Source organism: Heloderma suspectum, chromosome 1, assembly GCF_057233095.1.
Source record: "Heloderma suspectum isolate Gila_16-S chromosome 1, 16-S_ref, whole genome shotgun sequence".
Classification (NCBI taxonomy): Eukaryota; Metazoa; Chordata; class Lepidosauria; order Squamata; family Helodermatidae; genus Heloderma; species Heloderma suspectum.
In genome coordinates this window covers 216258934-216277695 of record NC_139458.1, presented here as the reverse complement: position 1 = coordinate 216277695, position 18762 = coordinate 216258934, and the positions used below count along the sequence as shown (strand labels likewise).

At 41.3% G+C, this 18762-nt stretch overlaps 1 protein-coding gene across 2 annotated transcripts; it reads left to right on the top strand.

Annotated features, from left to right (window-relative positions):
• The first annotated feature begins 1478 nt into the window (after positions 1-1478).
• MYL1 (myosin light chain 1) lies at positions 1479-18154 on the top strand. 2 transcript variants are annotated; one of them, XM_084819117.1, is made up of 7 exons: positions 1479-1616; positions 2445-2469; positions 8788-8931; positions 10404-10577; positions 12827-12904; positions 15195-15249; positions 17724-18154. In XM_084819117.1, exons 1-6 carry the CDS (start codon positions 1614-1616, stop codon positions 15221-15223), a joined length of 453 nt encoding a protein of 150 aa, XP_084675243.1. In that variant the 5' UTR covers positions 1479-1613; the 3' UTR covers positions 15224-15249; positions 17724-18154. The 2 variants fall into 2 exon arrangements, with proteins under 2 accessions (XP_084675243.1, XP_084675233.1); XM_084819107.1 differs by lacking the exon at positions 2445-2469 and adding an exon at positions 2734-2761 and having other exon boundaries at positions 1494-1616.
• The last annotated feature ends 608 nt before the right edge of the window (positions 18155-18762 follow it).

The window sequence follows — 18762 nt, the reverse complement described above, 5'->3', positions numbered from 1 at the left end:
AAACTGGAATATTAAAAAAAACAAAAACAGCCATTTCTGCAGTGTGTAGGCCTGGTGTACCATGATAATTCCACCACTAGATGGCGATGTTTTATTGAAAAATATAGACACCCCCCCCCCCCCACAAGGCAGCTGCGAAAGGGCGTTTTAAGTTCTACGTCATGTTGGTCATGTTGGTCATCTAAAGAAGCCAATCCTAATTGCGCCACAGAAACAGAAGCAAAATGCTGCAGGATTTTCTGTTAATGTAGAGACAGCCATTGTCTTCCAGACTCCCCATCAAATTTGGATAGTTCCTTTAGAGTTCTGACTGCAACTGCCCCACTAACATCACAGCCACCAGCCTCCACTGTGCCCAGCCTCTGCTTGAAAACCTCCACTGAGGTGGTGGGGCAGGGCAGGGCGGGGCGGGGCGGGGCAGGGACACCACCCAGGTAGAGAATTGGTTCCATTGTCAAATTGCTCTTGCTGTCAAGACGTTTCTCCTGATGCTCAACCAAAATCTACCCTCCTATAAATTAAGCCCATTAGATCTAGTCCTCCACCGTGGGGAAGCACAGAACAAGTCTTTGCCCTCTTCTGCATGACAGCCCTTCAGGTTTTTGAAGAATGCTGTCAGGCCCTTCCTCAGTCTTCTCTTCTCCATGCTAAACTTACCCAATTCCTTCAACCTTTCCTCACTGGTCTTATTTTTCATATTACTGACTGTCTTTGTTTCCCTCTTCTGAACCTGTTCCAATTTATTTATATTCTTCTTAAAGTGTAGTGCCTAGGAAATCCCACTACTTCATCTTACCTCAATCTAAAATCCAATGTGCATTCACTTGGGAGTAACCCTCCTTGAACACAGTAGGACTTCCATGCAATTAATCTGCACAGCTTAGGCTGCACATTGTAAGATAGGGCACGGCAGGGATATTGCAATCCACAAACTAGGTAAGCAGAATCATTTAAATGTGAAAATGGATTAATCGTGTTGGGATCAAAGGGGTTAAATAAGATGGTTCCACTCTCCATTTGATGGCTTAAGTGGTGAGTGGACCACTCTAACTGAAAGCAATATGTAATAACATGGGATTAGGCTTCTACATCTGCTGGCTAGAAAATGTCGTTCTTTTTCAATACCAGAGATGTCAAACCTAAGTGAAAAGGTTAAAGCCAACCAGCTGGACAAACACTGGGAGCTGCTCTGGCTGATGTGAATGCCCCTTAAACAAGCAGGCATCCTCTTAAAAGAGAAACTTTAAGGACGGCTACATAAGGAATATTCCATCTTTATGTTGCAGACCAAAAAAGTGCTGATGAGATTCAGACTCAGGGAAGCAAGGAACAGCTCTCTCCCCTCTCTCTTCAGCCTCCTAAAAATAGCCCATGCAAGAGGTCCATCAAGAAATGGATCCTTCTTCTTTCCCTTTGCCCTAAGAAAGCTAAAGAACTCTCCAAGGGGGAGTGGTCAAAACCTTCTGATACTTAATCCTGCCCATGATGTCACTGCCTTCAGTTAAATAAGAAGATCTAAGCACAGGGAGTCAGGACCACTCTCAGGGATTCAGACATCTTGTGGCTAATTCTGCCGGCCTTGCTGCTCCTCCTCCCTTCCAACTTTCTCAATCATGGTGGGTTCACAAGAAAATTAAGTTCTGTATAGTGAGATAGTGGTTTAAACTAGCAAAGTAGTTTCCAAGTTTGTGCTAATTATAATCATATAAGACTGTCATGAAACCAATTTAGTGTGGTGCAGTTGTCCTACCAAATCAGGCAGGAATATATATGTATGTTGATGGTCTTAGTGTTAATCTGCTGGGATTCTTTGGGAAATGTTGTCTGATACAATAACTTGCACATTTCCTTTAACTTCATATTAAAAAAATATTAGTAGCAGTCTGTGATTTGTGTTTGCTAAAATATCTGTGCACTGGAATCCAGATGCACAACCTGCCTATTAACCAGTAATAAAAATGACACCGTTAGAATACAAACCTAAAAGACAAACCAGTCTTTAACAGTGCAGTCCTATGCATGTCTACTCAGAAGTAAGTCCAACTGAATGCTGTGCAGCTTACTCCCAGGTTGTGTGTGTATGGGACTGCAGTGTAAGTTTACTATTTTATTAGTTCTTTTGAATGTAATACTGGTTGTGCAATATAAGTTATAAATAACTTAAGTTATTTAGTGTGGTGCAGTAGTGTATTTCTCTTTAAACATATTTGACTCTTTAGACTACATACTGTACTTATATGTGTTTCTCTTTACCTATATCTGTCTTTCTGACTGTATGCTGTCAGAAATGGATTTTAAATTCATTAGTTACTAACACAGCATTCATGGCCCCATTAACCCATTCTTAGCTATAGGATGTGTACTACTGTTGTCTGTCAATGCAATTTTTTCCAACAATACTATCTTTTTCCTTTTCTTTTTCATTTCTCTTTTGTCAATTGCAGTCCTTCGGTGCTGATCAGGTTGCTGGTAAGTGGAACATGAGTAATTCCAACAATTCCATGACTATTGGTGTGATTTGTTGCCCAGAACATCAAAAGTTGGATGTTCATTAGTTCAAGTAGGCATCATTCAATTAGTAGCCTGGTAGTATCTCAGCTATTCTTGAAAAATCAGAAAAACAGTCCTTTTCTTTGTATCTTGAGAAGATGTTTCAAGGATCAAGCTGGATGCCATAAATTCCAACAAGTCTTTTTTTAAGGGCTTTTTTTGTGATTGATTTCTTTCTAACAGATCGAGTTCTCCAAGGATCAACAAGATGGTAAGTTTGGGGGGGGGGGCAGCCAGTAAACATATAAAGATGTATTTTCATGTAAGGTGCTACTGGTTTAAAAAGTGTAAATTTATTGACTTGAATTCAACCATGTAGACTTCCACCACGTAAAGATCAGGCCATACATTCCAAGTTACTTCTTCATATGTTTATGTTCTACCGTTGAATACATGAAATCAAAGATCAGAGAGAAAGCTGCCTTCCATTCCAGGTATATGCTCCTTCAAAGGCTAGAAAGGAAGAGAATGAGATGGCAAAAAGCCATCAAAACTAAGGAAGAAAGCAGAGAAGCAAAAATACTTATAATATTGTCTATTAATATTTTTAGCTCTATTCCAGCAATACAGACTGATTTTCCCCAAACACTTCTTAGGAAGTGATGTGCATGTATTTGCTAGACTTTCTTGAATCTATCATCTATTTATCAATAGATGAAGGATTCAGGACAGTCCAGCAACTGCATGCACATAATTCCTTTCTAGGAAGTATTTAGGAAAAATTATTAATGGAAAAAACAGGGCTAAAGAAACTAAGTAAAAATATAATATGTGATATGAGTTGTCATGAATGAAAGGGAATTTGATGTTGAATGCTTTATTGTAACCAGAACGTTGCATACATTTCCTAATTTTGGTAATGATTTTTTCCAGCAATAAATTACGTGTCTGTCAGACAAAAAAATAAAAAGACCCCACACCTGTCACTTAATTAGTATCCTAAAAATATGTATTGAGAGAGATGTATATTTGAATTAATTAATTAAAATTAATTCTTCCTTGACTAAGAGTGGGATCCTAAGACTTCCCTGCATAATATAGGGAGCGATCATCTCATATCAAAGCAACATCATACCACTGAGATGACACTTGCATCGTAGATAGATATGCTAGTGCGGCTATGAGGTACCCCCAAAACTGGAAATTGTTTTGCAAATAAGTGAGTTAAGATCATGTTTGAGTATATGATAGTGAATGCCTAAAATCTGTTGACTGTCAGTATTCACTGGTATATTCACAAAATTCATCTGGATTGTCAGCTTTCACATGTAAATTACAACACTCAGAAAATATACTGGACATTTACTGTCACATTCATCACGTTTAATTGTTTCTTAACAAAATAAACTAATGCCAAGATTTTGTAAAATTGACTTGATTTCATATACAGTGAATGCCTTTTTCCCCATTTCCTACATCTGTAAACTGAATGAGAAAAAAACTACATTGACTACAATATATATTTGATTTTAAAATGTCTCACTATCCTGCATTAGTAACATTCACAAGCAACACATTCTAAACTAAAAGGCATTCTTAAGAGTCATTGGTTAAAGTGCTTATAGTCTTGTGAGATTAATTTGGGTTCACTTTCAATCAGAAAAAACTACAGTACTTTGAAGTAAAAGAACTGATAAATGTTATTTAGAAAGAACATTTAGTAAGAATCAGTAAAACCATTTAATAGGTAGAATAACACTTCCCCTATCCAAATTAAGCCTCTATTTATTTAAAAAGTTGGCCCCAGCTGTGATTTCTTTTTATAAAAAAATACAACCTAATAGTTTAAAAAAAATTATTGTGAGTTTTAACAAAACAAAACAAAAAAATAACAAAACCAAAACATTAAAAATATAACAACATATTCTAAAATCCTCAGTTTCAAATATTACAGTATTATAGGGAGAGAAAAAAGAGAAAAATACTAGGTTACAAGTAAACTTCAGTAAAAGCAGACCAGATATCCAAATATAAGTCCATTTGCAAGTTATGCCTATATACCACTCTTTCAAATGCTGCTAGCGTTGTTAAGTCTTCAATCCATTGCATTTATTATAACAATAACAAAAAGAGAAGGGGACATAGAGTTGTTATTTCTGGACCGAATTTTGTTGTTATTGTTGTGATTCTGTCTAGCATGAACAGGGATAAAATAGGAATTCCAGCTCTGACTCTAAATGCATACACACAGACACACAGATGAATACTGTCTACTGTACAAGCTTCTTTTAAACTTTATTGGGATCTTGTATGGAGTGGAGGGAGAACAACTTCAGTTGCAATATATTTGTGTACTAGACATTGCAGAGAATGCAGAGACAGAGAAGAAACATCGCTGGCTTTGGGGCAACTGTTTCAGCTATGCCCACCTGTTGTCACACTGTGTTGAATACACCGATGTACAGTATAGAGTGAGCAAAAGCCATTTGGGGAACGAGAAAATATGCTTAAGGCATAATTTACTCTGCCTCCTATATCTATTAAATATGTGCAAAAAATTAACAGCTGAGCTGATATTGTTTGGAGTGGCATTCTGGTCAGTTTCCTACCAGTATATATGGGAAGCTGACTCCATCTTTTACAGTACCTGAAAAATGTGGAATGTATATTTTACTTCCCTGAACATGGATATTCTGAATAAACTGAGTAGCTGCATTAATGCATGCATTTAAAAAAAAAATGACAAAATACTGGTGATGAGATTTTCCAGTGGTGTAAATGAGTGAAGTTCTATTCCTTGCAGCCACTGAGGAAATATCAAATGTGAGCCTTGAAGTATGTAGTAGCCTCCCCTCTACAACTCAAAGGCTGAAATGTTATGAGCTGTAAGGAGAGAGGGCTAGTGATGGAAGCATCTTCTGGGTCTCAACATGAGGGGATTAATATCAGATATATTGGGTTACAGTCTAGCAGCCACACGTCTTACCTCAGCAATTTAGAAGCGTGCTAAGAAGCTGTTTTAGGCAGTATAAGGAGGGCTGGAGTGAGCACCAAAATAGCACAGCTTCACCAGCACCTGGGAAAAATGAATGAAAGCAACATATTTTACCACATAGGCTTTCTTATTCTATGGCTGCCACACGTCAGCAACAGCCATGTTACATATAAAGCAAAAAATAGTGGGTTGTCAAGTGTAATGTGGTTTTGGAAGAGATTTTAAATTGGTGTAGAAGATATTTAAAATCTAGTCCATGTAAATGTAGGTGGGCCTTTGGGGTGTTAAAGAAGAAGACCGTATAAATGTTATACAGCAAGAGGCAGAGAGGGGGGTGGAATGGCGGTTAACTGAGTAACAATGTTGCATGGCAATGCTCACAACTTTGAAGCCCTCCGAAAACGGACAGAAAACTAGAAGACATTCATGACTTCTTTGATCCGTTGCGCAGACCTATTTGCTTTTCCACATGAACCCGTCCATATATCTTTGCTTTGACACCTCTTGAGTTATTTTTGCTAGCATCAAGACACAATGCCTGGTAGTTTCAGCTGGCAGTTGTGTCAAGTCTTCTTTTCATTCGCTGAGCTATTGAGCTATTTGGAATGGCCACAGCACCAAAATTGCAAGACTTTTCATGTCATTAAAAGTCTGTGTTCCCCACCACCACCATGTGGAACAGCTCCATTGTTTCAGCCACATGGGGGAGTTACTTTTAAACGGAGACATCCACATCTGTGACAGATTTTCTGGAGGCCCCACTCATGCAATTTCTCTCCCTTCAGAGGCGAGGGTGGGCATCAGGTGTCAGAGTGGATGCCTCATCTCATCTATTTCCTCCATGTGGCTGTGGCAATGCGGCTGCTTAATGTGGAGAATTTTAAAATGCACGAATCTTATCAGGGCTCTGTTGGACATGAGATTTGGAAAACAGTCAATGTTTCCTTTGGGGTTTGTAAATCAGTAGGGTTATGCTGTTATCTCAATTTTCTCTGCCTCCATGAAATCTATACACATTTTTTTGAAAGAGTGTGATAGTCAGAGCGTGGTTTAATTACCACTTAACAGTGACTTGGTCTCATTTCAGTCAATACGATGTATCCCATATATGTGATCTTCCAGTTGCACCCTTAGAATTGCAATACATATATGCACCACCTTTGTTAAAGAAATTTCAGTAAGACGTTTCCTACCCACACAGCTGCTGCATATAACACTTGCATGATTATTTCACACAAGTTATTTTATATAGAAGCACCATAATGTTTGAAGACAGTGGCAGGAACAGAAGCATTTGTGTTTTATTGATTTATTATTACATTTATATTTCACCTTTTTTCCTCTTGCAAGGAACCCAAGGTGGCTTACATGGTCCCCCTCTTCTCCATTTTATCCACACAACAACCCTGTGAGGTAGGCTAGGGTGAGAGTTGGTTACTGGCCTGAAGTCACCCAGTGAGGTTCATGACCCAAATGGGGAGTAGAACCCGGATCGCTAGAGTCCTAGTCCAGCACCCTAACCACTACGCCACACTGGCTCTCTTTTTTTTTTCAAGGTTGCAGTGAATCGTATTACAAAATATATTTGTAGTAAGGGAACAGGAGAGTAGGTTTACCATGGTGTCAGACTTAACAAACCATACATTTGAGAATGGTGGATTCACCATCTGGCCTATGCAGTGTGAATGGGCTACAGGTTTTTGTTTTTTTTAATTCCCACCCTCTTCCCAGTCAAGCATCTTACTGTAAATCTCAGCTTTTCTCATTGTGTTGGATTAATTGAAATAATTAATTGAACTAAACCATCAAGATCAATGGAACTAACCCAGAGTAATAGGTTGGAGTATTATAAGCCTGGGAAAGCTGTTCACGTCAGGCAGTAGCAGCCAATGTGGTCTAGCAGCTGGGGAAGTGCGCAGGGCTCTTGACTTACACGCAGGTTCAAATCTTGACTTACCCATGGACTCACTTTGTGGCCTTGAACAAGTCACTACATGGGCCATTTGGAACATAACATTCTGAGCTCAGGGACAGCTTTTTTTTTTAAAGCAATACCACAAATGTCTCCACATGAAAACATTTCTTTTAGGATGGCAACATTAAAAAAAATTATTTATTCCATTTCTATACCACCCAATAGCCGAAGCTCTCTGGGCGGTTCACAGAAATTAAAACCACAAGTACAGCATAAAACAATAAAAAATATGAAGGCACTAAAACTACAGTATAGAAGTACAACCAGCATAAAACCTAGAAGCAATGCAGAGATTTAAAATACAGTAACAAATTTAAAACAGCAGAGGTAAAAGACTACAATGCTAAAATGCTGAAACTCTTGGGAAAATAAAAAGGTCTTCACCTGGTGCTGGGAAGAGTATTATGTAGGCACCAGGTGAATCTCTGTAGGGAGCTCATTCCACAACCGGGGTGCCCCAGCAGAAAAGACCCTCTTCCTGGTAACCCCCTGCCTCACTTCCTTTGTCAGGGGCTCCCAGAGAAGGACCCATGAAGATGATCTTAGGGTCTGGGCAGGTACATATGGGAGGAGATGATCCTTCGGATAACTTTTTCCCAGTGGTATCCATTAAACCAATCCTACCTCCATTTTGGAGTTTGTTCAAGGATTCAGCTCTTGGCAAAGTCTTTGGATGACGAATCCCCATGTACCATTTCCACATGGAGAAATTTGGGTGGCTGCATTTTGAAGTTTGCCAATGAATTCAACAGAGACTTACATCTGAATCAACCTTGAAATCTCAAACTCCCATTGCTAAAACAGCAATAGTAGTGAAGTAATTTTTATTTATTTATATAAAAATATTTATATACCACCCTGCAGCTCTCAAAAGGGCCCCCAATCACAAGGTTGTTTATGAAGACCAGCAAGATAAATTTCATTAAGTGGATTTACATGGCAAGTGCTATGTAACTTATTATTAATAACTTGTTCAATACATGTAGCTTTCTCTGCACAAAAAAGGGGGATTACTAAGCTACCATGAACACAGCTAGAGTTTTACTGAGGATATTATAACAATTAAATACGTCTTCAAAATGGGAACCTTCTGGACCCCTTTGGTTATGGCTTAGATAAGAGATATTAATGGCTCTTAGAAACAAGAAATGGACAAAACGGTATAAAATAACTTTGAGTCTACATGTAAATTTCTGCAGATGTGATGCTGCTGGAATTTTGTTTGCAGAGAATCAGTACCTACTAATATTGTTGATACTCAGCTGATATTAACTAGTCTATGGGTAAGCTGTTTGACTCTGTTGACTCTGATATTCTGTTCTTGCAGACTTTAAGGATGCATTCCTCCTCTTCGACAGGACTGGTGAAGGCAAGATCACCCTAGGCCAAGTCGGAGATGTCATCCGTGCTCTGGGACAGAACCCCACTAATGCTGAGGTCAAGAAGATCCTGGGAAACCCCAGCAATGAGGGTAATGACTCTTTTGTGATCTGGTCCCTAATATGCATATGTCCTCCTAATGATTAATCCAAATCTACTTTCTTTCCCATCGGGTATATATCTTAAATTTGGTCAATTTACCTATGAAAGACTAACCTATCTTCCCTCTGATACAAGCCTTGACCACACAAGTATATACCACATATTGGACTAGTAGACTAAGAATCAGTGTTGGACCAGATTACTTGGAGATCTGGACTCTGCGGGGCAATCTAAAGCTGAAAGTTGCAATCCTATGCACTCTTAGTTATGAGTAAGTCCCAGAAAAGACAGATTTCCAAGTAAAAATGAATATGGGACAGATTTCCAACTAAATATGCATAATGTTGTCCCGTAATACATTTTTCTTTCTTTTTTTACAAAAATACTTTTTGAAGTGTGGCAGTTTTGTGTTTATACGTGTGTTCTCAGGTTTTGTTTTAAAAATAGCATATACACAATCTTTTTTATTATGGGCATGAGCTTTTGGGCTATGTGAGTGTGCACAGTGACCTTTTCAGCTCAGCAGGCCTGTCCCCTGTTTAGGCATGATCTAGCCAAAGTTAAGCATTTTTAATTCCTGATGTCTTCCATGGGAAAGATTTAAGCATGTGCCAAAGCAAAGGCATGGTCTGAAGGCACTGATGCAGCTACTTCACTGAAGTTAAAGGAGGCCGGGGTCCGATCGATGCCTGGATGGAGGACCACCTGGGAACTGGATTTATGCTGCTTGAATTCCATGGAAGAAAAGCAGGATATGAATGTAACATATAAATACATACTTTTTCAGTTGAAATAAAAGGGACTTAATAGTGGGTAACCCTGGCTGGATCATGGTCATATCCATTACAAGAACTACTGCTAAGAGTAAACAAAAATAATCACTCACACATCAGAACCTACAACTTTTTTTATTTTTAAGTTGATAGCAGAGCTTACACGTTTGACAGTGTTGCACAAAAAGCCACAGTGCATTCATTTAATCAGGCAGGGGGACGGAGGACAAACCAAAAATACAAAAAAACTTCTTGCCCACTCCTGTTGAAAGCACCATTGCTAATAAAGTAAAATACTAAAAACGCAAAGCCCCATACACAGTCCTACAAATGTCAATTCTCCATGTGTTCCAATCAAACTACAAGTTCACTTTGCTAGCACTGCATCCACTGTGTGTAACAACCATTAAATTAAGGTTCTTGTAAAAGCTGTCTCCTGTAATTGAATACAGATTTACCTCCTCGCTGTGAATGTAGCATCCTCTGGTGATAAATACAACAAGTAAATACTTCGATACTTCTGCCAATGTGAGCGCTTTAGTGGTGGTACTCTGAGGGGAGAAAATTTAATTTCTAATGGAAGGATAGTTGTGGTGGGGAGACTAGTCCAGTTTGGCATTTCAGGAGAACTCCCTAAAATATCACAAGTGTCTCTGATAATGTTACTGATAATATTGACTCTTTACAGAGATGAATGCTAAGAAAATTGGGTTTGAAGAGTTCCTGCCCATGATGCAGGCAGCTGCCAATAATAAGGACCAGGGTAGCTTTGAAGACTTCGTTGAAGGTCTACGTGTCTTTGACAAGGAAGGCAATGGGACAGTCATGGGTGCTGAACTCCGTCATGTACTGGCCACTCTGGGTAAGAGTTCAGAGAATCATCTAACAAGAACAGTGGGCAACAAATGTATGTTGGTTTATATAACTATCATGGCTTTTATCAAATAAGGGATTTGTGAATTGTAGTGTAGTCAGAGCACCAAGAGTTCTCTCTTAGAGATTCCTTAGTCTTCCCATCCCCACCCCTTGACAGAACAAAACTTGAGGGTCCTCTAGGTGAAAATAGAAAAATAGGGATGAAAATAAAATAAAAAGTTCCCAGAACTTTACTGCCAGGCAGAAGACTAACTGTTTAACCAGTTTAAATCTATAGTGTGATTAATGCCCAAATATTATTTCCTGTGGATAGGTGTGTGTGTGGGGGCATTTTGGGTGCTTCCAGATGGATGGCTCCTAGTGCTACAAATCAAAAGGCAGCTTTTGATTTTTGTGTGTGGTTAGGCTGAAGAAGTGGTGAGAAAAAATGGGAAGGTTACAAATGGAAGACAATGATGCATGGGCCACCCCCCACACACAAAACATCATGAATGAGGCAGGATGCCTGCACAGTAAGCATCCTTTGACCCTGAAAGGGTCATGGGAGTAGAGTCAGTGGGCTGGTTCGCCCATCACAGCGGCAAATCATGAGGCTGTGCAGAGCGCTCAAGCCATTTCAGATATTAAAAACAACCTACAAAAACACCCCATTTGTAGGTTCTTGTGTGACATACAAACCTGGACGTTCTGGCTTGTGTATGGGCTAAACAACCAAGAATTTACCTACGATTTGTTTTTAGCTTAACTCTGGGTTGTTTAACCCATAAACAACCCAGAGGGTCTGGGTTTGCATATCACCCAACAACTATGAATAGGGTGTTTGTAGGTTGTTTTTCAAACTGGAAACTACTCATGTGCAGCTCATGTGCTCTGTGCAACCCCGCCAAATCATGGGTTAATTAACGCAAGATCTGCCACTGTGACATGCGAACTGGGTCAGATAACCACTAGCATGATAATTTCATTAACTATGCAGATATAGTTGAGCTCCGAGTTCACTAAAAGCTATTGTTGACTTGAGAGGGGCCAAAATAGTTAGAATGGTGTTGTAGCTGTATACACTGGACTTCCCTGCCTTTAAACAAAGGCTTACATTTAGGGTAACACTCCTGAAAACTACATTTGAGGATTAATTTGGACGTTACTGAAGTGGCATGGTTGTCACTTTCCTATACTGCTCCAGTAATGCTTGAATGATGGAATTATGTGGGATTACCAGGATCACAGGGATCGCACCCACACTATTACCATCAGTCCCAGTTGTGGAGTGGGGTAACACTGTTTAGGGTAATACACATATGATCCCTCCCTCCCACATGATTCTGTCTTTCAATTGTTATTGGAATGCTGTGGGATCCAGCCACAGAGAAACAGTAACCACACTACTCCAAGACAGCAATGACTCAGACTTCAAACAATCTCAGGGAATTATTTGATCATGTAACCAGAAATGAAATGAAATTATTCAGTGTCTCCATATACCTCTCCCTCCCTCCCTCCCTCCCTCCCTCCCTCCCTCCCTCTCTCTCACACACACACACACACACACACAGCACTGCACTGATGGGCCCCCATGGGCTTATCAGGGAATGGTGGTGTAGGAAGCAGTGCTGAAGCGAGCAGCAGTCGGGATGGGCAACATTTCGTAGCCCAGCCTTTTGGAGAGAAGCCCTAAGCGAGGTGGCTGTGCTGTTCCTTTAATCACCTTCCAATTTGTTCTGCTCGACTCGGTCTCTACAACTGGCCTTCATGCCTTATCTATTTCTGGTTGTTTCTTCCAGCCCATCTCTTAAAGGAGCCTTACTCTCACAGCAGCGGCAGCTGCTCCCACCTTCATTCCCCCAGAATGTCTTTGGGCCCTGTGCTGGGGCCCTGAGGCATTTTGAGGATACCTAAAGCCACCTCACTCAGTGCTTCTCCTTAGAGGCTGTAAAAACTAAAAAAGAGGATGAGGATGATGAGGATGATGATGATGGTCATCACCATTCTAAAAGAGGCTGGCCTTACAGTGGCCTTCTGGAGCCCAGCATTTGCCCCATTGCGTTGGGTGCTAGCGCAGGACTGGATCATTTTATTATATGACAGAATATGGGAAAGTTCTTCTACTTAATTATATTCTTTTTGAAAGTGAAGGGATCTCATGATGGGGGAACAAGCTGGAAGAGATGCATTTTTAATCCTACTTCCTGAGGTCTATCAGTTGGGGTTGCTAACTCTCCTCTCTCTGTGCTTTAGGTGAGAAGATGAAGGAAGAAGAAGTTGAAGAATTGATGAAAGGGCAGGAAGACTCCAACGGCTGCATCAACTATGAGGGTAAGTGCCGCTGTCCAGCAGTGGGAAGCAGCCACAGGAAGGGGAGCTGAATGGAGTGGGTCACCATGCTACCCTTCCACTTCCTGTTTCCCCCCCCCCCAAAATCACCTGACCAAAACTACCATTTGCTTCACTGGGGAAAAAAGATAGGTCAATACAGCTATCTGTACCGGGGCTAATGGTAACTTTGGGGGGATTTCAGTTAGGGAGACAATCAAGGCAGGAAAGGTTCAACATCCCCTCCCCAACACTGTTGCCCCAATCTAATCCCTCTGCCCCATCCCATCCCCACCACATGTCTGTATTCTTTCTTTCCTTTTAAGTTGACATAGCTCATCGTGGATTTCTCGTGACACATCTGTTTCCACCCTGAGGAGCAAATGTAGTCACCAAACAGAGTGCTCAGCTGCACTATGGAAAGGCAAAAAGACTTGACAGCAACCCATTTAAATTTGAATAGGGTTATGCCATTTACAGACTATGACAGAAATTGTGAGTTTATAAGCTGGAAGCCAGCAGAAGATAGCTTTGGATCTACTGGTAGTCAGCTATCTAGGCAATTTTGATTTGCAATAGATGAGCAAGAGTCCCTGACTCTCAACAGTTTCACAGTAGCAAGTAAAACTGCAAGTAAAAAAAACCCCTTGGCCTCACTTTTAATATATGAATATTAATTAGTTGCCTTCGACCAGGTACATGTGCATCTCAGCTCACCAGTTTTATGGTTTTTATGTTCCAATACCAGATCTGTAGTAACTCAGATGTAGATCTGTTTGTACTTGTATGAATGTCATACATATGGCACATGAGGCGCACTACACCGTTGACTCCACCCTTCAGCCACCATTTTGCATCTGGCTCAATTTCTTGAGCCACTACCTTACATCTGGTTCTAGTTGGTGGGCTTCAGGATTCTACTTAAGTGGGTCCCGCAAGCCTGAAGTCAGCCCACCCTGTGTAAAGTACTTCATCTGAATTTGTGCTAAACACAGAGTGATATGGTGCATTCATCAGGCAAGCAATCTGTGACACATCAGAATCAGCAACCCTCATGCACACAAGGTTGCTATAGGGGAAAGGGATAGCCAGTGCCCAAAGTGGGAGAAAAAAAGAAGTGGGATGGCTAGGTCAGGCTCAGTTATGTCTGCCTGGAAAAGAAATGGGATAGTTATAGGTCCACCTGGAAAATATGGCACCCCATCCCACTTTGAGCACTGGTGATGGCACATGCATAGCAACTGCCTCCCTTTTGCATAGCTGAACCCCCACCCCCACCACAATTGAATGTTTGTCTGACCTGAGAGGTATGGCAGGCTTTCGATCATTATCATACCAGCCATGTATTTATGAGCTGTTAGGAACAGGTGGACAAAACCTCTGGATGGCAGTCTACTCTTTAGCTAAAAAGCAGTGAGCAGGGATCAAAGAAAAATGCCATATATGTGGCTCCCAGAGGAGAAGGATAGTATGGAAGGGCCATAAAAAAGAGAAAAGGAGCCAGGGAAGGACAGCTGGCCTGAAAGAACACATCCATTTTGGTAGAAAGAGTTCAAGGTGAGTAAGATGGAGATGGGCAAAGATTGGGGGTGGTCCAAAGCTACATGAAAGAGGGGGGCATTAGTGAATCCTTCGTAGCCCTTTCCACAGTAGCTATAAAGACATCCTTATTACTTGGTAGGGTCACTGGATTGCCCCAGCTTGTTTCCCAAATGAATAGAGCTTGAGTGTATATAAAAAGTGATACGAAAAAAGAAAGGAGATCCAAAACTCTAGGCTTCTTATTCCATCTTGTATTGGATATATTCTTAGTACTGTCAGTTGGGGTTTACTGGGAGATGCTACTAATTAAATGTAGTTTGACTAATGTTGCAATCAACAACTGGATTTTGGAATTGGGAATAGGAGTTTTCAGTATTAAAGATCTGTTGCAGTACACCTGGAAATGTTCAGTTTATAATATATACTACTAGCAAACTCATTCTCCAGGTGGAGATCCTTATGTAGCCCAAATGCCACCATCCATGCACAAGAGGGAGTTATCAGCAGGCTTGGGGTTCCCAGAGGGTCTCAGAAGAACAAAAAATCTTTAGGGGAAAATGCTAACAGGGGTGTGTGGAAATGCCCCAAATACAGCCTCATGATGGCTGAGCATGCTCACTGGAGGGCAGGAATGGAAAACCAAGAGGGATGCGGAATGGAGTATCCTGAACAGGAGCACTCCACACCACCATGATTTGCTGCAGGTCCCACTTGTCCTCTCTAACACGGTATCAACTGTGTTCTTCCACAGCATTTGTGAGGCACATCATGTCTATCTAAATGGACTTCTCAAGACATGCAATTTGGTAAGTTGTTTTTGTGGACGTGCTTTAGCTTCCCTCCGGTCTGTTTGAAACATTCATTCATGGCTTTCATTATCTGCATGCAGCCGGCCATAGCACCAAGCTGCTGTGGGTGCTGTTTTTACCTGAAAGAAACGTATAGCAAGTAAATAAATAGGGCATGATCCAGCCCCAGTAAAACACAATCCTTAATTCTCTTTCTCTCTCTCTCTCTCATTAAAATCAACAGGATGTAAAAGCGCTTTACTTTGGCTGGATTGTGTCCATAATTGTCTCAAACATTGGTTTTCTCTATGCTTTTGGTCCATTTATTTATTTAAAACATTTTTACACCACTCTTCTGCTGAAAAAGCTTTCAGAGCTTAGAGATCAATAAAAAAGGAGGAGGCAGTTCTGCCCTCTTGCTTAGAATCTAAAGGACACAATACAGAAGAAAAAAGGGGTGGGTGGGAGAAGGAAAAAACCCAAACTCAGCTCAGGCACTAGTTCCTAAAGTTATGGCGTTCTTAGAACAGCCAGCTGGGATGGAAACAGTTCAGGGAGAGGAGCTAAAAGTCACTGCCCCTGCCCCAGCAGTGCCAGTGGGATGGCCCTGCTTCCCATCTCTCCCTCTGCTGCAGCCTGATGGAATGGCTGTAGCTGAGCGGCATACATTATGCATGGCTTCTTAGTTTGTTATATTAATCATACAGACGTTGAGCATATTACAGATTTTTGCTCTCCTGTCCAAATAACCCAGCATAAACGCTTGGGAGCATGTGTGGTTCCATTGATAGACCTGGGAAATTCCAAGTCAAACTATGGTTTCCTTTGAGCTAGGGGTACTCTACTCATGTGATTTAGTGCACTTCAGGGTCATTCATGAGACATGACATTGTGGCCACCCTGCAGCTTCCCCTTTGAAAATGTGCATTTTCTGAAAGTAGTTTTAGTGCGTATTTTTCCTTAAATGCAGCTCCTGCACGCTTCAGCTGCAATGTGCCCCATTCAGCTGAATTAAATCCTGCATGCTGGGCATGCCTAGGGGTGCGTCTGTGCCTGGCTGTGACCTTTGGTCAGGGGGTAGAACTGACCCCCCCATTTCTTTATTTTCCACCATTGGCAGTAGCACACTTTTGGGATGCAGGTTTCCCCCCATCCACATCTTGAAGGGGTGGACATGAGGCTATGGCTACTCTGAAGTACCTCATTGCCGTCAATTGCATTGCCTTCAGTTGCTGAGTATAGGAGCAGAGCAGGGTCGGGAAAATGTAAATTCCCGGATCAGCAAACATGTGCAGAAGTCTCCCACCGTCTCTGCCTCTCCTCAGCTGCCCATTTCTCTGCTGCAGAGGTGCAGGCTGCTTTGGAGGAGCAAAGCCAGGACTGCCCTAGGAGACCTCCTGCCTGTCTTTGTTTCCAGTATTTAGACTACCAACCAGAGGGCAGGATTGGAAGACTTGTCTCCTCCCTGCTGCCCACCCTCATCCCCAACAGAGGGGTTGGCTGGGGGGTGGCGGGGGGAGGGAATGCCATACACTTTCCTCTTCCCCTCCGCCTCTCACCTCCCTGCCTCTTGGCCATTTCCTCCCTTCACTGTTGAGAGATCCTCAGAAGCATAAGGGGGGCGGGTCGAAGCCTGTTGCTTCAAAGCTCCACTCTTACGACCCTGTGAAAGACAGTAACGCCTCTTGGCAGTTTCAGTCATTCAGAATAGCTTCTTTTTCCAGTTCATGGAGTAGTGCTGTTTCAGTGATTCAGAATAGTGAAGTAGCTTCTTTACATTCACCCACTTAGCACTACTTTCCATTCACAAGCCGCTTTACCAATTCAGATCATGTAGCAAAAGCCACGGCTTTGCTGTTCCAGTTGGTCAGAATGCCACAGTAGCAGCTTTACTCATTCACAGAATGCAGCCTGTTTTCCCCATTCATCTAAGCCCAGTTTTAATCTTTAATCTTTCACACTATCCCAATGGTGGATGAGAGGGGAAGAGGTGTGCGGTAAACTTTGGGGGCTTAATTCAGCGCTACCAGTAAACTCCCCCTGAGCAGGGGAGCAGGGACAGGGGCGGGGAAGAAGCCTCTCCCATTCACTGAGCAGCACCTACCGGGTTGATGACGGTCAGTTCTACTCCGCCCACGCAAACCCCCTGAAATATGGGGGTTTCAAGTGCTGTGTGACCTGTGAAAACGGGTTTTTAGGTACTGTATATATTCCACTTTTCTTGTTTTGTGTGCCCTGATGGGTTAAAGTGATTTCATGAAAATCCAGATATAACAGAAAAGTGCTTCTCATTCCGTTTCCATGTAGATCTGGCCCAAATTACTATCAGCCTCAGGTCTCATACGTGTAAAATGGGATTATCACTATCTAACTCACAGGGTTGTTACGGATGTGTGAGAGAAGCAACAGATATTATGTGTTGAAAATATAAACACATTTTTTGTCCTCACTTATCATAAAATACAGAATCTAATGTTTTTGCTTTTTGGCAGGACAAGATCAGCAGGGCACCTGAGATTTGTGGATCTAGGAAATCATTGTTCCATCCAGCAATACAACCCTGGAATCTAAAAGGACTGTAATATGTGCCTCCCAACCACCGCCATTTTTAAGACATCAGTATGAGATGCCAATTGAATCTCAAAATTTTTACACTTCACAAATAAAACACTTGCTGAGGCAAATGAGAAGGACTACATTACCTCAGGTGTTCAAGCCCAATAATCTTTTCCCCCATATTGTCTGCCATGGAAACAATGTATGCTATTCGACAAAGAGAGAAAAGAGAAAATCTGAGAATAAATCCCTGTGGTCAGTTTATGGCTGGAAATTTTCTTTAATCTGTTCAAATCCCAGTTAAAACATAATTGAAATCTTAATTTATTTTCTCTATATGTTGTATTCCATACAATAAAGTTTTATGAAAAAAAGGATACTCTCTGGGGTTCAGTCTGAGTCATGTGGATCAGAGAGAGGCTTTTTATTCCTTGGGTCCGGAAGAAGGTGTGGATTATTTAATGGTTCTCCAATGGTTTCAAAGTCTCCTTGGGGAAACACTGAATACTTATTTGAGAATGCTTCAGAGGTGGAGTCCATTAGCAACTGTGATCTGTCTGTACATTCTTTGCTAGACATGGGAGGGAGCTCCTGGCAGAGATGAAAACTGCTAGAATTGGTTTGTTGTACAGCTGCCTGCATTTTTGGACTCTGCTTGTGGGTGAGATTCTGCTATGGGGATTGTCATCATTAGTGACTGCACTTCAACCTTTAGCACTACACCATTGGCCATAGGCATGTGCCCTTTAGCATCTCCCCACTCCCATATGTCCCAAAAGAATGGAAAGAAAGCGCACACTAACAGTAATGCCATTACACAGAATGTCTCTTCTTACCAAAGTAAATGGCAAAAATCAGAAGCAATGGAATCCTTAAATAGCATTTAGAAAAATTGAAAAATAGTGTGCTGCAAAGATGTGTTTGTACACTATTTTAGAAACTGGACTAAAGTGAATTTGGCAAATGGCATTTATA

Bases quoted from the DNA above. Each gene is read 5' to 3' on its own strand.
- MYL1 (XM_084819107.1), top strand. The intron at 2,762-8,787 runs GTAAGTTTGGGG...CTGTTCTTGCAG, and splicing joins CTCCAAGGATCAACAAGATG to ACTTTAAGGATGCATTCCTC. The intron at 8,932-10,403 runs GTAATGACTCTT...GACTCTTTACAG, and splicing joins GGGAAACCCCAGCAATGAGG to AGATGAATGCTAAGAAAATT.